This window comes from Molossus molossus, unplaced genomic scaffold (genome assembly GCF_014108415.1).
Source record: "Molossus molossus isolate mMolMol1 unplaced genomic scaffold, mMolMol1.p scaffold_m16_p_9, whole genome shotgun sequence".
NCBI classification, from domain to species: Eukaryota; Metazoa; Chordata; class Mammalia; order Chiroptera; family Molossidae; genus Molossus; species Molossus molossus.
In genome coordinates, this window is record NW_023425403.1 from 61,370,949 (window position 1) to 61,388,900 (window position 17,952).

Consider the following 17,952-nt stretch of genomic DNA (forward strand, 5'->3'; position numbering starts at 1 on the left):
AATGATTAGATGGTTTTATATGAGTTTTTAAAAAAATTAAACTGTAAGTCCTGTGTACAATTTTGTTTTGTTTTCTTTCTTTTTTTTTTTTTGGCCTAGCTACTTGTGCTGAGTTGCCAGATTCAGTGGATATTTTTTAGGGTGTGTCTTATTGGCCTCTTACATTTGTTACTTCTTCCTTCTTTAGTCTATTTTACTACCTCTGAGATCATTCATTCTTAGTGATGTTGCTGCCACAGCTGCCTCCTGCTTCTTTATAATGTTTTCCCCTGGGGAACACACCCTGCCCTCTGTTCGTAGTAATCTGAACACCACAGCTGCACCTCCCACTGTTGCCTATACCTTCAACTTGTCGTGTCCAGGGTCCTCCCTCTGCTTCAGTTGCCAGGATAAATTCATACATATTGCTTGAGTCCTTACTAAAGAGAGAAAGAGATAGAGTCTGAATTTGGATGATAGAAAATAAAGCCCTAGAGATCCAGATGTGGTTATATTTGTAGATTTTTTTCTGTCCTTGCTATCTTGTTGGCACTTAACTATAGACTGACTTTGGAAATTTAGCAAAATTCCAACTGATTTTGGAAAGCAAATGATATGGCAAAGCAAGCGAATAATACTTCAAGAGATATCATTTCGGGAATGATCTGGAGCATATTTCCTCCAGGTAGTTCACTGATCTGTGACTTTTCTGGCCTTTAATACATGGAGCCTCTTAAATAGAATTGGTTTTGTCTTTTTCACTTAGTAGATATATAAGACTGAGTTTTTCTTTAAAAATATTTTCTTTAAATTCAGACATAACCTTTAGTCTCAATTCTTACCAAGCACATACTTTAACATTCAGTATTTAATTTTAACCTCTGTTCAATAAATAGTTCAGATGTTATCATTAATATGGAAAAAATAACATGTTCTTCAGAACAATGATAGTTTTCTGGGTGTAATTATTTAATACTTTAACTCTGATTCCATTAGTAATTGGATTATGACTAAACAATATGTGAAAATAAACTTTTTTTTACAGCTGAAAAATGTTTATCTAAAATGCAAGCTCAGCTTAGCAGAAGTCTTTGGACTGCCTTACCCTGTCCTCTAAAATTGGATCATGAAGTTGTTGGAAAGAAATTACTTCTGGATGTTGCTTCCATTGCTTCCATTGATAGCAAATGCAGCAGAACATGAAGAGGTAGCGAAACATGCCATCAAGCTACACCGAGGCAAAGGGGCAGCCATCACGCAGAGGAAGCAGTGGGTCCTGGATAGTTGCAGAAAGCTCTCTGGGCTTCTTCGCCAAAAGACTGTGGTTCTTAACAAACTGAAAAATGCAATCAGATCAGTGGAAAAAGATGTTGGCCTGTCAGATGAAGAGAAGCTGTTTCAGGTGCATACATTTGAAATTTTCCAAAAAGAGCTGAATGAAAGTGAAAATTCAGTCTTCCAGGCTATCTATGGACTCCAAAGAGCCCTGCAGGGAGATTACAAAGACGTGGTGAACATGAAAGAGAGCAGCAGGCAGCGCCTGGAGGCCTTGAGAGAGGCTGCCATAAAGGTTAGTCATCTCACAGTCATTTACCAAAAAAGCCATTCACACTCTGAGCTAGAAAGGTGAGGGAAAGGGAAAATGCTTCAGCAGGTGTGGTCTGTCAGGGGCATCTGTTCATAATAAACACAGAGAAAATCTCTTGTGTAGGATAATCTTTTCCTTCTGAATAATATCTTAGTGTAGTTACATTTATCACTTATAGAAGGAGTTATTCTCTAATGCTTTTCTGTATTGTGAAATACCTGGGTTATTAAAATAATTACCGAAGTTATCCCAATAAACTGATGTGGAAATAAATATATTTGTAACTAAAATCAACATTTTGAGTTTCTAATAAGAATTTCTTTCTGTGTGAAGGTTGACTTTCTTCAGTATCCACATACTGAAAATAAAAATATTAAAATTGGTTTTAAACAAATGTATGTTTACATTTGAATTAAGGATTTTGAGGGAGTATGCTTTTAAAAGGAAAAGAAACTATTCCTTTATCAGATGTGATATTATTTATGTAATTTTTAAAGCCATCATTTAAGCCATGTATTAGGTGTCACTCACTTTAAATATATGAAAGATAATTTCATTTTCATAGAAAGGCTCTAGTATTATTACATAGCTTAAAAAGTAGAGAAGATACAGACTTATTAAATTTTCTTTACCAAAGTATGGTATCTTGGGTAGAAATATTGTCATACACCACATAACAGTATTCCATTCAACGATGGACCAAATAAATGACAGTGGTCCTTGACTTTCCCTAACTGACTGGAGCTAGGATTATACATTTATGAGCAGGAGTATTTAATAGAGAGAATGCATTGGTTGGTGTGGTTGGGCCAGGCACCTGAATGGAAGTGATATTCTGGTTTATTTTGTAATAAACCCCACTCTTTATTTCTTACAAATGAATAGGAAGAGACAGAATATGTGGAACTTTTGGCAGCAGAAAAACATCAAGTTGAAGCCCTTAAAAATATACAACATCAAAACAAAAGTTTATCCATGCTTGATGAAATTCTTGAAGATGTAAGAAAGGCAGCTGATCGTTTAGAGGAGGAAATAGAAGAGCATGCTTTTGATGACAATAAATCAGTAAGTAACATTCCAAAACAAGTTCCTCTTGTTGAAACTGAGCTACTTATTGAAAGGATGTGTTGTTAAAATTGCTTGTAGGTATATTTTTAGTATAGATCGAAAATAAAGAAAACTAAAACACTTCTGTGTCAAAAATAATTTGGCTTGGTGTTGCAGAAGTATACTAGTTATCCTTTATTTTCTCCTTGTGTTTTGTCAGTCCTCCATCAGAGGCTCATCTTTGTTCCCAGTTGTGCCTTCAGGAGGATTGGGACTCTGGTTTCAAGAAGGCTTGCCCTGGGCAGTTGCCAGTCAGTGCTGATTGGCCAGGGGAGCAATGAACTCTTCATAGGAAATTATCTCCATATCTGAAGCAGGATTTCAGACCACTCACTATTACATGTTCAGGATTCTTTGGGAAAAAATGAGACTGTTGTTTTGCTGGAAATTGTGAGTCTTGGAATGGACTCAGAAATGGGTTAGGTAATAAAAGCAAATTAGAGCAGGATCAGATAAGAAAGGAGAGAGAATGAAAATTGAGTGACAGGAACAGTTTTTTTGTTTTGTTTTTTAAACATCTAATCATGGGATGGAGGAGAACTCATGAGTATTTTAAGGGCTGTAAATTTTTTAAAGAATATGCCCTTGAAAGTAAAATGCTCCTTCCCTTTATTCACTGCTTCCTGAACACTTCTGTACTCCTAGGGCATTGGGATGTTTTCCCTACCCAGTAGTTCTCAAGGTCTCTGTGACACTAGCTGGGTGTCCTACAGTTTGCTAAAGTTCCAACTCGACCTGGGGTTAACACAGACCCCTCAGGTAAGGGCTCAGTCCAAGACTGTCCCCTCCATGTAAGACACCAATTCTACGTCCCAAGTTGTCACCTTGGAGGATCCCACAACCCCTCCTTCCCAGGTCCATAACTTGCTAGAGCAGAACTCAGGAAAGCAGTTTGCTTAGTAGATTATCAGTTAAAGGCTGTGGCTCACAAAGAGCCAGATGGAAGAGGGGAATGGGGTAAGGTATGAGGAAAAGGCGTAGAGCTCCCATGTTCTCTGTGAGCCCCATACTTGAAGGGTTTTCATGGAAGCTTCATTATGTAGGCTTGTGATTAACTCATCAGCCCCTTTCCCCTCCTGGAGGTCTGGGTAGAACTGACAGCTCAACCCTCTCATCATATGCTTAGTTCCTCTGATGACCAGCCCAGTCCTGTGGTTATCTAAGGGCTTTCCAAAAAATCATCTCACAAATATTAACTCAGGTGAGGTTGCTAAGGGCTTGTTATTAATAACAAGATACTAGCACCTTTGTTGCTCTGAAGATATTTCAGGAACCAAGGACAAAAGACCAAATATAATAAAAGATATTCCCATCGCTCAGTATCACTTAGGAAATTACAGTAGCACTTAGGAAAGAACATGGGAGCTCTATGGGTTTTGGGGGCTGTGAGCCAGGAAAGGGGATGAAGACCAAATATGTGTTTCTTGTTACACATAACAATGTCACACCCTGAATTAGGTAAGTAGGCATTTAGAAGTAATGGAAATTTTAAACACTTCAACCTTAAAGTCACTTTTTTAATTGAAAAAAAATTCAGATTCATGCTACTGAATATTTATCGATCTTTCCTCACATTTGACAGAATACTAAAAACATTGCTATCATTCTTCTGTATAGAGTTTACTCTCTAAAATTGAACTTGAAAACATTTGATTGGTTTTAATGACATAATACTGGTTATTCTTATAGGTCAAAGGGGTCAATTTTGAAGCAGTTCTGAGGGTGGAGGAAGAAGAGGCCAATTCCAAGCAAAATCTCACAAAACGGGAAGTGGAGGATGACTTAGGTCTTAGCATGCTGATTGACTCCCAGAACAACCAGTATATTTTGACCAAGCCCAGAGACGCGACCATCCCCCGTGCAGATCACCACTTCATAAAGGTAGTCTGTCTGCTTGCTCTCCTCTCAAAATCTGAGCTGGGCTTAATTCCCACTAACTCCCCTCCCATCTTCTACATATATGTTGAGCTTTATTTCCTGAACATTAGGGTATGCAGCTTTCCTCGTAACAGAGAGATTCTACTAGAACTCCCTATGTTTGCTGTGATTTGAAATAGTTTTTCTTAATTTATTTTTTCCCCATAAGAATAAAGTATTTCAATGTTTAAAATGAAAATTAATTTTGATTTTGAGAGTTTGGAAGACTTTTTGAGTTATATCATGGAATTAAAGCTTCAGCTGTCTAAAGACTATTTTCACTAAAATAGAACACTCTCATGAGGCAGAGAAGTTTTGGCTAAGGTATCGCATATGGCTTTCTTTAGACATAGGGGTGTGCAGTGAGAGCTGTCTCCTCAGGTGGTGACTGGCGTTCCAGACTGAGTTAGGTGCAAATCTGTGTGAACTCTAAGGAAACCATCCTAGAATATAGAATTATTTAAAGACTTGAAGTTGGTCACTGGATTTGGACTGAAATGAGGAATAGATATGAGTGACAGAGTTCAGCCTGCTCAGGGAAGGCTGGCAGAGTGTAGATAAATTGTCAGGTCTCTATTAGAGTTTCCTGACACTGGAATTTGTACAGGAAAAGAAACCTAGGCAAATAACCTACTCTTGGTGCTAACACAGACAGGCTGAGAGGAAGACCAGGCTACTGAGGGGTCAAGCCCTATAGTAATAGACTTGAATCAGTAGATAAAACTCAGCAGCTATATTGCCGTCCTTGGTTATGTCCAGAATGGCAGCTGGTAGGGGTTGAGTCTATAAAAGGAACACATTAGTACCCTCTGAATGGGTGGGGTCTCCACTGTAAGTTACTTTTTTTACCTTTGTAAAAAAATTAATACATAATTTCTGGGGAAATACTTTGAGGCTATATGAATATCCTGCTCCTCATCAAACTTTCACCAGTAGTTTTAGCACCTGTTGGTGATTCTTGCCTGAATCAGTTATGACAGTGATGGTTATATTGACTTTGTGTGGTGGGAAGACCAGTGGAGAAGTTGAACAGTTAAAATAGGACACTGGCTCTGAAGGTTTCCCAGACTAGAAGACTAAATAGAGTCCTAGTGCTCACATACTATTACAGAGCTTAAGCAAAACAGACAAATGTTGCTGTAATTGTAAGACCATTAGGAGCTAACCTCATCTACTCCCAGAATACATTCTGAGTGTTTCAACTTCACTGTAGTACACATAATAAAAATTCCCTCCCTTGCCTTGGCCAGTGTGCTTCGGTGGATTGAGCGTCATCCCATGCACCAAGAGATACTGGTTCAATTCCCAGTCAGGGCACATGCCCAGGTTGCAGGCTTGATCCCTAGAAGGGGGCATGCAGAAGGCAGCCAATCAATGTTTTTCTCTCTGCCTCTCCTTTCCTCTCTATCTAAAAATCAATTTAAAAAATATTTTAAAAAATTTCCTCCCTTAGTTTATTGTCTGTCTTTTATTTCCGTTACTATCCTATCCTGCTTTCTCTGTCAATCAGCCCTTTCTTGCCAATTATTATCTTAAATTTTTGTATTTCTTGTTTATTCTTACATTAGGACATTGTTACCATAGGAATGTTGTCTTTACCTTGTGGCTGGCTATGCACAACCATAGGATTGCCTACAATGTTTGGTTATATTATTTGTGGTGTACTTCTGGGGCCTTCAGGACTTAATAGTATTAAGGTAAGAACAAAATTTAAACTTTTTTAGTATCTGTTTAACAATACAAAAGAAACATTCATGAAGACTAAGAAGTTTTGAACTTAAATCATTGAAGATAAGAGTTTCTTATAAATCATATTAAAGAAGATGCCCTTCAAAGTTTCATAAGAAATCTTGAAACTGTAAGAAAGTCATTTTGGTTATTAATGAATGAGTGACTTGACTAGAGAAAATAACCCTGATCATGTATCTAAAGATTCTATTTCCAGTAATTGATGGACTAGACTACTCAGACTGAAAGCAACTAAAAGTTCTAGATTAAATGTATTTTCAAAAAATTCTTAATACATTGAAAAAACTGATAAAGTAGTGGGGAATTATCCAGCCTAAATGTAGGGTACTGTGAGAACCACTAGAGACAGTGGGACACTGAGGCTGCTTTTGCTGGAGGCTGTTTGCCAAACACATTGAGTTGAGCTTCATCTTACTTTGGCAGCACTTTTTGACAGTAAGGAAGGGTTCCCAGCTTTTTTGGAGCTTCAGAATTTCTTATTTAAATATGCACAATTTGGCCAAAAGGGAAAGAGAGTGCCATGAATAGGTGTCATGAGCTCACGCAGAAGGAACAATATAGGATGGTGGAAAATAAGCAACAGAATTTGCTGACCTCACTGATGCTTCACAGTTGGATAGAATAGGAGTAGGAAAATGGGGGAAAGTGGTGGAACGCTACACTTGGAGCCTCATTTCCTTACTGCTGATTAACACACCTGTACCAGGTCAGAAAGCCCTCTCTGATTTCCCCAGATGGAAATAGTGGAGGACTGTGTGAAGAAATCATCACACCAAACGAATCTTAACAGTAGGTAAGATTAGCCAGGTGAGGAGAAGTTGTGCTCAGCTGCTCCAGGCTAGAAGCCCAGAACCTAGTGAATGGTAGAATAGCCAACCAATGTGGGAGTGCTCTAATGGACTGGGCTCAATTTGGCAGGGATTTTTAATTTAATTTTTTGAATAGGTAATGTTCACATGATTGAAAACAATGAAAAGCTGTAAGTGAAAAATCTCTTCTTGTACATGTCCCATCCCTCCCTTTCTAGAATATTTGCAAGCAATAGCAAATACAGATGTTTTCCCCATTTTTTTTTCTTAATAGCTAAGATATCTCATAAGCAAATAACGAAGGCTAGGTAATAGATATAACTGAGAACTATAAATATTATACTCCTTAATAAGTCAGCTATATCATGGAAAAATAATGTGATTACAGTAGACCAAGATAAAAATGTGAGAACACACTAGCCAAAAATGGGAGATGGGTAATGGAGGAAGTGTGTTTATTCTAAAATATGTATCTTTTCCTAGGATGAAGTTGATAGGCATTCATTTATTAAGTTGAGAAGTATAGATTTAAATATGTTAATTCAAAGTCATAAAAGAAAAATTTAAAATAGCAGTAAGGAAGCATAAAAACCAGAAGACATAAAAGAAGTAAGAACAAGTATCTGTTATAACAATAAGTGTAAATGGGTAAACTTTCCTATTTAAAGATACAGGTTTGCAGATGGTATGGAGGGTGAGTACAATAATGATTAAGTAAAAATAAAGCAACTAAAAAAGTGAAAGGAGGAGAGATGCCAATAAAAAGAGAACAGGATATATAATGTTAATAGCTGACAAACTGAGTAAGTGTGCTGGGGTCAGGACAGCATACAGATACATGAGAGCCTGTGTTTTATTTTTATATGTTTAGGGAACAGTTTGAAAAATTGAGCAATTAGAGGCCACAAAGAAAACCTCAAATGTAAATAATATAAATAGTACCAAATATAATATAAACAAATTCTCTACTATAGTGTAATCACATTAAAATTGAATAGCAAATGAAGAACCAAAACAAATATAGAACATAAGAATATTGTATATCAAAACCTGTGGGATGTGACCAGATGTGGTACTCAGGAGAAAATTCATACACTAGTCATGCTGAAACCCAGATGAGAGTGAACTACTCTAAGTTCATCATTAAACTCAGGTTCAATGCCTCCCCTTACCCCAAAGAAAACTAAAGAAAGAAACTAATGAAGATAACAGTGACAATTAATGAACTTGAAAACAAGTGAATTCATGAGTTAGTTCTTAGAAAATAAAACTATTCCTCCAGCTAATCAAGAAAAAAGGAAAACAATAACAACACTATAATCAGGAAGTCTAGATCTCAAATATAGAAGAAATTCAAAGAATTAGTTGTTTTAAAAATATACTGTGCTTTTTGGGAGATAGTCCCAACTAAGTATGTTAGTACAAGATTGTTCTGTTAAGTACACTTAATATGTTAAATATATTAAATTATACGGTTTTAAATTTTTCTTGTTTTTCAGTCTATTGTACAAGTGGAGACACTAGGAGAATTTGGTGTGTTCTTTACTCTTTTTCTTGTTGGCTTAGAATTTTCCCCAGAAAAGCTGAGAAAGGTAAGGATTTATCAGTCTGTATTATTGCCCCCAATTTAACATAATATGGTTTTGCTTTATTTACTTTTAACATTTGTTCATGACTTGACTATCAAATTAAATATTTTTAGAATAGAATATGATGTTTTAATTTGATGTTGCTTTTGAAACATAAATTTTGAAAGATGAAAAATTTTATGCCTTGGCCAGTGTGGCTCAGTTGTCGGGTGTCAGCCTGTGCATCAAGGTTGCCAGTGGAGTCCCAGTCAGGGCACATGCCCTGGTTGCGGGCTTCAGCCCTGGTGGGGGCTGTGCAGCAGGCGGTTGATGTGTTCTCACATCAGTGTTTCTTGATCTCTCTCCCTCTCCCTTCCTCTCTCTCAAAATCAATACAAATAACTTTAAAATGTTAGAAAAAGTGAAGATTCAATGAATAAATGGAATTAGCTTTCATGAGGCTAATTTCCAGAAAAGGTCTGAGAAGTAATATGCTTAACCTTTAATATATAGGTCCCTCCATGAAACTCCAAAATTGTTAGAGACTGAAATGTCATAGGGATTGAATATTTACTGTGTTACTCTAGAAGAAATTTACTAATCCTAATTCCTAAATAAGTGGCAATTTTTTATTTTATTGTTCTGTCACTGTTAAATGAAAATACTTGAAAGATTAATAATAGTTAGGACCATATGTATGAATAGATATTAAAATAATGGCCCTGGCCGGTTTGGCTCAGCGGTTAGAGCGTCGGCCTGCGGTCCGGAGAGACCCGGGTTCGGTTCCCGCTAAGGGCACGTACTTCGGTTGCGGTTTGTCCCCGGCCCTGGTTGGTCGTGCGGGTGGCAGCCACTCGATGTGTCCCTTCACGTCGATGTTTCTCTCTCTCTCTCCCTTCCTCTCTCTCCCTCCCACTCTCTCTGTACAAAAAAAAATGGAAAAATATCCTCGGGTGAGGATAAAAAACAAACAAACACAATAAAGGTCTTGGATGCAGGAGAGACCCTATTTGGGAAAAAAAAATAAAATAAAATAAAATAAAATAAAATAAAATAAAATAGATATTAAAATAATGGCAGCAGTAGTTGCTTCTAAACTTGTTTGCTTTTAGAATTAATACTTTGAATGCTGAAGTATTCCAGAATGGAAATTGAGTTAAATTGTAACAAACACATCACAGAAGAGCAAAATAGGTGATTAATGAGCTAGTCGGGAGGACAGGGAAATAAAATGAACACTGCTGGTTACAAAAAATAAAAACTAAAACCAGGTACCATTTGCCTACCAGTATTAACTAGAATGCTAATATCAGGTGAGCAAAGGGTTTTAAATTACTATGAAGGGTAATAAAATATGCTTTCTTAAATCAGGTTAATGAAAGTTACAACTGGCACACCCTTTTTGGAAAGCATTCTAGCAGTTTGACTTAAGAGCCTTAACCTGTTTGTATCCTTTAACCTAATTGTTCTACTCCTGTGTCTCTATCCAAAGGAAATAATCAAATGTAAGTTTTTTTAAAAAATATCAACCCACAAAAGGTTTTCAGCTCCTCATTATAGCATTTTTATAAAAGATTGGAAACAACTTAAGTATCTAATGGTTAAACTATGATATAACTACTTGAGGGAATAGTTTGTAGCCATTAAAAATATAAGAACATGTAGTAACAAAGAAAAATATGTTAAAATGCTACACTTAAAAAGAAAAAAAATGAGCATATAGCATGACCATGGGAACCTAAAAGGAGCCCAAATGCATAGGGAAAAGCCACAGGAGATAGTGTGCTATAACTGTGAATGCTTCCTGTTTTCTTCTCCATGTGTTTCAAATTTTCTATAATAACCAATATACACTTTTTATAATAAGGAAAAATATACTTTTCATTTAAAGTCTTGTATTTGCTTCCACAGAGTAACTAGTATAATTTTGCTGACCTCTTTTGCCATTTGTCTCCTTATTTCATCATGTTATTCTTTTTTTTTTTTTTTTAAATATGTTTTTATTGCCCTGGCCGGTTTGTCGCAGTGGTTAGAGCATTTGCCCGCAGACCAGTGAGTCACGGGTTCCATTCTGGTAAAGGGCATATACCTCGCAGTTCGTTCCCGGCCCTGGTCGGGGTCGTGCAGGAGGCAGCCAGTAGGTGTGTCTCTTACATCGGTGTTTCTCTCTTTCTCCCTCTCTTCCTCTCTCCCCCTCCCTCCCACTCTATCTGAAGATAAATGGAAGAATATCCTTGGGTAAGGATTAAAAAAAAAAAAGAAAAAAATGTATATGTTTTTATTGATTTTTTAGAGAGAGAGAAACATCGATATGAAAGAGAAACATCGATCAGCCACCTCTTGCATGCACCCCACTGGGGATTGAGCACGCAACCCGGGCATGTGCCCTGGCCAGGATTCAGATCAGGACCTCTCAGTCCATGGGATGATGCTCAGTCCTTTAAGCCACATCAGCCAAGCTCAAGCTGTTGTTCTTTGACCTTGTTTTCTTTTACCTCACTTTTTTCTGTTGAAAGCTCCGTTTGTCCATCTACTGATTACTCTCACTTCATTTAAATACTTATCAAGATAATGCCTTTTCATAAAGCATCTGAATTACTTTAGCATTTTTTCCAGGTACTTTAGTATCTTTTTACATGTTTCTGGCATGATAACCTCTATATGTTAATTTCTGAATCCAAAGTCTAAGAAAATTGGCCACTTTCTTGGGTCCTAAACAGAAGTGGTCGCATTCTTCCTGTTAATCCTATGGAGGTGTGTGGGGGGTGGGGCAGAAGAAAACTTGCTTGGCATGTGATGACCTGCAAGGTCTCCAAAGGAGCAGAGACCCGAGCAGGAAAATCATCTTGGTATGGTTCCGTGAAAGTACAGGGCCTCTGTCACAGCACAGCATAGGCTCAACCGGGTTTTCTTTTTCTTTCTTTTTTTTTTTTTATTGATTTTAGAGAGAAAGGAAGGGAGAGAGAGACAGAAACATTGATGAGAGAGAACATCAGTTGGCTGCCTCCTGCATGTGGGATCTGACCCACAGCCTGGCCGGGAATCGAACCGATGACCTCTTGGTGCATGGGTCAACACTAAACCACTGAGCCACACTGGCTGGGCTCATCTGGGTTTTCATGTGTGTTTAGTTTAGAGAAGTTCACAGCAAACAGCAAAGGCTACCTTGTGTAGAGTGAAGAGGAGCAGAGTTTGGGTCTCCATCAACTAGCATCATCATTCTAACAAGGTGCCTCCTGTCTTGGACATCAGTGTCTTCATCTATACAGTGAGGGATTTAGAAAGTTACAATTTCTTCAAGCTCTACGTTTTTATAATTTCTCCACTATAGTGTTCAATGTTAAACAGGAAAATAATGATGTACAATATAATGTTAACATGATTTTCAATATAAAAGTTGTGTATCTTGGTGATGCAGCCTTAGGGAGGATTCAGGAAGGAAGGTTTGTGTTGTGTGAGCTTAGTGTGATGCTTTCTGATCAGTGCAAAGGCACATATTCAGTGACTTTGGACAGTGTTCTTTATGTCTTGTGTGGGTGAGCTGGGGTCTATAATGTCCCTTCAGCTCTGACCTGGATCCTCACTTAGCAGTCCCTGAGTGCCAGGGAGCCTTGTCTGCTGCCCCCGTGTGGCAACTCTGAAACTTACATGCACCAGGAATGCATCCTATCCCTTTTTAGGCCCAGAGGCTCAGATTGCAGAAGATTTATATCTTCCTAATCAACTACATTTTAATTAACACATTTCTTTTTATTTCTCAAGTATAAGTAACTGGCTAAACGATAGTGCACCTGAAATGACCAGTGTGATCGTTTTCAGTTGATAGCACCCCTGCTGTATGGGTTGGTTACCCATGTGTTCCTCTCATGGTAGAAAATTATTCAGTAGGGTTTCTGAAATATTGATAATTGCCAGAAGGCCCCTTTTAGATCTTCTGTGAAATCTCCTAAAGGTCTGACTAGAAACTGTTCAAAAACACTGAATTCAAAAAACATCTTCCTTGATGTTGAGGAAAGCTGTGGTCTTTCTGTTCCGTCCACTGGTACCATTGATTGTCTGAGTCATTTATTTGTAAGTCATAATTTACTGCCTTAATTCATTATTTTAGCTTCACTTAAAATGTTCTCTTAGTTTAATATCATAATAGTTCATCAGTTTTTGTCTCTCTAAATAGATTATAAAATAATTGGAGGCAAGAGTTGTATTTTCTTTTATTTCTTATTTGTTCTCTCAGCAAACACCTGTTGAGTATGATGTTTCAGACACACTGGTAGCTTCTGAGTGTAAGAAATGTATACAATTAACATGGTCCCTAGCCTTTTTGGGGCTTATATTTTGGGGTTTCAGAAGGATGTACAGGAGTTGTGAATGGAAGTCCTAGGAAAAGAAAGTGGGAAATAGAACTCAAGAGGGCATGTCAGGCGGTGTGCGTGCCTGGGTACATGGTCCAGATGCACAGGGAACAGGGTCTTGGCTGAGGGGATTATCGTCACTACTTAGACCAGTGGTTCTCAACCTTCCTAATGCCGCGACCCTTTAATACAGTTCCTCATGTTGTATGGGGGCATAACTGCATGGGGGCGGACCTGCCTGGAGATGGATAGAGGAGCGGTGTCTCGTTTCCTAAGACCACTGGAAATATGTGTCTTCCGATGGTCTTAGGCGACCCCTGTGGAGAACCGCTGGCTTAGACTCTGATGTTTGAGGAGTAGGGACTCCTGCTGAACGAACTGGAGCTGCTAATGCGGGCAGCCTGAGGGCTTGCATTTCTATGAGGCAGGTGGTGCAGGTGCTCCGGTTCAGGGTTCCATGTTGAATGGGAAGTTTCTAAAGGATGCTCCTTGGGGTCTTTTCTGTCATCCTCTCTACACCTTGCTTCTCAGGCTAAATAGATTCCAGTCCTCCAGACTAAGGTGTAGCAAGACACAAATAATAGAGTCCAACGTTTGCTCTGGTAATGACCTCAAATCATTTAGTCTCACCTTTCTCTACAGATTTGGAAACTAAAGAAGAGAGACTGTTACCTACCCAAGGTGCATAGCCAGTTAGTGACAGATTCAAGCCTGAACTCCAGGTGTCCCTTGTGGGCAGGAATATTCTAACATAGGTCTAATGCTACTTACAGAAGGGGCTACCTAATACCTGTGAACCCTAAAATCCAACATGCCTGGCCTCCTTAGTTGCTGCAGCTGGCTGTGTGGGTCTTCTGTGGTTCTTTATTGCTCCTTAGCATAGAATGATTAGGAAGAGATTTATTTGCTTTATGATAATGTCAGTACCAAATATAGGAAGTTGAGAACATGAAATTTGAGCCTTTGAGGAACAGCCATTGGGATGCTAACCTCTGCCCTCTGGAAGGAGAGAGTGGGGTCTGGGTTAGCCAGAGTCAAATGGCAGAAGACAGATTTAGCTCAGCATTGAGGGCCAAGCACTCAATTCAGTTACCTCTTTTGGTCTCCCACCAGTTGGGACTTTATGGGGTTGGGAGGTTCCTGTAATTGATTTCCTGAAGTGGTGTGGACCAGCAGGCTGGAAGTTGGTCATGGCTGTGGGGAGGGCCAGGGTGTGCCTCTGCTTGTTTGGCTACAGTAGGAAATCAATACCAGCCTAAGGAAGAGCCTCCTCAACTGCCCTGATTCCCAAAGAAAATTTCATTGCATTTGCAAGAAGTATTGCTTTTACCAAGAACCAGAGCAGGGAAGGGAAAAGCTCACACCCTCTGGAGCACCCAAAAGTTGAGTAGATGTGTTGAGACACAGATGAGGCTGGCCACTTGGTGGGGTCTCTCAATGTTTGCCTTTGACTTGACTGTCCCTGAGCTGTCCTGAGCCATGCATCTCCTGCCCATTTTTCTGGGCCCCCACGAGCTCTTTCAGTAATGGGCCTGGATGAAGGAGTCAGTTTTGATTGGGAGGGTGCAGTGAGGAGAAGAAACAAACAAGTGCTTTAATATACAGTAGAATGGGTTTCAGGTTTCTTTTGTTAATATGTAATATTAGCATATGTTTTAAATATCAGATAGTTTTTATTATGTTGTCTCTTCAACTAGATTGAAAACCCAAGAGAGCTGGGACTGAACCTGATTTCTTTCACATTTTCCATCATGTTTAGTGCAGTGCTAAGTGCATACCAAGTTGTCTAATCAATATGTGTTTGATTATCAAGCCATGCTGCCTGGGTGTATGTCCTGACATTGTCTTCCATGGGACCCCAGTCAAGTCACCTAACCTCAGTGGTCTTCAGTGTTTTCATCTAGAAATGGGGGAGACAGTGATCTCTACCTCCAAGATGTGTTCTGAAGATTAAATTATATGCACATATATATAGGTATATACACAGAGGCGTGTGTGATTAGTCCCTATCACAGCACCTAGAACTTGGTAAGCCTTATGTAGTGCTTACTGTTTCTGCTGTATTAAGGTTATGACTTTGGATGTTGTACTGATGGGTCCACTGCAGAATTTCAGGTCTGCCCCATTCCTGGGCAGTATATATGTATGTGCTCTGCATAATGCTAGTCAAGAGATGGTCTGTCATCACTGAAATGTGTAAATAAATGTGTTTTCTTTAAGGTGTGGAAGATATCCTTACAAGGACCGTGTTATATGACACTGTTAATGATTGCATTTGGCTTATTATGGGGACACCTTTTACAGATCAGACCCACTCAGAGCGTTTTTATTTCTACTTGTTTGTCCTTATCAAGCACACCCCTAGTGTCCAGATTCCTCGTGGGCAGTGCCCGGGGTGAAAAAGAAGGTAGGTGATTACATCTTCTAAATATGTATTGAAGTATTACATATTTAATTGATTCGAATTCACTCTGAAGGCCTGTTAGAAACAACTGCAACTCTTAATCCCTCCTTGGGGCTTTCCTAACAATTATGGGTATTACCCTAGGAATTGATGTCCTGTAAGCTCAGCTTCTCCAAACCTCCACTCAGTTAAGACAAATGTCTTTTTATATGCTCATAAATTTGGAATAGTTGGAGGAGCATGTATAAAGAAAGGAATCTACATTAAAGAATATACTGTAGAATTGGTAGGTTTAAGAGATGAATGTGCTGCACCAAGCCTGAAACTACCCAGCTCTAGAATTCTAGTTATAGAAGATAAATGTGTTTATTGCGTACACTACTGTTGACTGGTGGTGGTACATGCAGCTTAAAAAAAGCGGAAAAAAAAAAGATCAATGTATACTGCTTTGATTCTGGCAAGTTTTGGGAATTAGCATACTTTTGATACCTTCTATAAAATATATGAGGTACTTGGTAATTAAAGGTATTTTCACCTCTTATACTTTGGTGTTAGTTTCGTCTGTGTGTGTGAAACACTGGCATCTCTAAATCGTTGTGTATAGTGAAATCAGACTTGATAAGAAGCTTAGGAATGAACATTCTGAGGTGTCACTTGCACTGTCTTTTGTACACCGTTAAACCTTGACAACATTGACGTTTTTTACTGTTTTGCTCTTACTTTGTAAAAGTCAGTAAAAAACAGAGTTAAAATGGCATAGTACCTCGCACTGGTACTTGCCTGCACTAACACGGTAATGAGAGGAGACACCTGAAGAGAGAACACCAGAGCGGTGTGGCTGACCTCTCCAGTAAAACTGACCTGGCCGTGAGCAGAGCTCGCCAGGGGCCTCGAGTCACAGGGGGCCACAAGGACCACACGCACTCTTGGCACCAGGGGCTTCCCACTGGTGAGAGGAGCTGGAAAAACGAAAATATCTGTTCCCTTCTGCCAATCTGTGGGCCATGGTGCAGCCTTCCTGCTAGCAACTGGGCTAGCTGCCACTACCCTGGTGGTCTCATTCGTTTCCAGTGTCTCTGTGGCCAGGTGCTTAGGACCTTCCCTCACAAGACCAAGTGACAGATGGAGGTGAAGGGGGGCACCAGTAATGAAATAGGAAAATAAGAACAACTCCTAATATAACCTATGAATTGTAATACCAGTACCTATGAAGAAATCAGTGGCTAGAAAAGACAGCTAACAAACTAAATTATCAGAATATGAATTCTCTTTACTTATGGAAAGGTCTAATAAAGACTTTAAAATAATCATGTCTGAAACACTCAAACATAAATGAAGGAATCATGTCTAATTAGATTAGACACAAAGACACAACACAGTACAGATGGAAGAAATGGGAAAGAACATTGAGAAACATGGAGAATAGGTAAGAGCTCAGTATGCATACCATAGAAGTCCTAGGAGGAGAGTGGAGAAAACAGCTGGTAATTTTTCAGAACTGGAGAAGGACAATAGCTCTTAGTTTCCCTTCTCCAAAACTAAGCAGGAAAAGGAAAATAAATTCACTCTAGATATGTTCTGGTAGAACAACAGAACTTAAAGGACAAAGGGAAAATCTGGGCGCACCATAGGACAATATACAAAAGGGCGAAGGAGCTGGACGTCACAGCAGCAGCTTAACTGTGATAAGAAGTGGTGTAGAAGCCATGAGTCTGATACCTAAGCGCAGAATGAGGGTTACCCCCAGTTCCATGCAGCATAGACCCCCAGGCACCTCCCGGGACTCAGGCCTGCAAGAAACTTCACCCTGTGACCTTAAATGGGAAACTGCTCACCAGGGTAAGGGAGGCTACTACCCAGGCCCAGATGGAGCACCCTCATTTCTGTGAGAGCAGGGTAGGGCACGAGACCAGGAGTAGTTAGGGAAGATCTTATGAAAACAAGCAAGAGAAGGAGATGTTCCTAATAAATGTACATAGAATGTTCATTACAGCATGTTTGTGGTAGTGGAAAACTGAAGACCCAGTACCCATCCACTGGGGAATGGGTAAATTGTGGTATATTCTATAACAATTTTAAAATGAATAATAGCCCTGGCCAGTTTGACTCAGTGATTAGAGCATCAGCCTGCAGACCGAAGGGTTGTGGCTTTGATTCCCGGTCAGGGGCACGTACCTAGATTGTAGGTTGGATCCCCAGATGTTTCTTTCTCTCTCTCTCTCTCTCTCTCTCTCCCTCTCTAAATCAGTGGGAAAAATATCCTTAAGTGAGGATTAACCTAAATAAATAAATGAGTGAATGAATTATAACTGTGTATCAACTTGGATAATTTTTAGACAGAATAGTGAGCAAAAAAAGCAAGTTGCAGAAATATTGATTATATAAAGTTAAAAATTACAAAATAATAAGCTCGGTGTTGTTCCCAAACACATAGATGTTATTATATTAGAGCAGGAAAAACATTCAAGGGGATTATAAA

General features: G+C 39.0%; 1 protein-coding gene across 4 annotated transcripts in view; it reads left to right on the forward strand.

Moving 5' to 3' along the window:
- TMCO3 (transmembrane and coiled-coil domains 3) overlaps positions 1-17,952 on the forward strand; it is a 44,417-nt gene that overhangs the window by 5,163 nt on the left and 21,302 nt on the right. For all 4 annotated transcript variants that reach the window (XM_036250377.1, XM_036250380.1, XM_036250379.1 and 1 more), the window contains exons 3-8: positions 1,025-1,549; positions 2,453-2,632; positions 4,364-4,555; positions 6,160-6,288; positions 8,649-8,741; positions 15,290-15,476. In XM_036250377.1, the coding sequence (XP_036106270.1) occupies positions 1,106-1,549; positions 2,453-2,632; positions 4,364-4,555; positions 6,160-6,288; positions 8,649-8,741; positions 15,290-15,476 (1,225 nt within the window). In that variant the 5' untranslated portion in view covers positions 1,025-1,105. The remainder of the gene's footprint in view (positions 1-1,024; positions 1,550-2,452; positions 2,633-4,363; positions 4,556-6,159; positions 6,289-8,648; positions 8,742-15,289; positions 15,477-17,952) is intronic.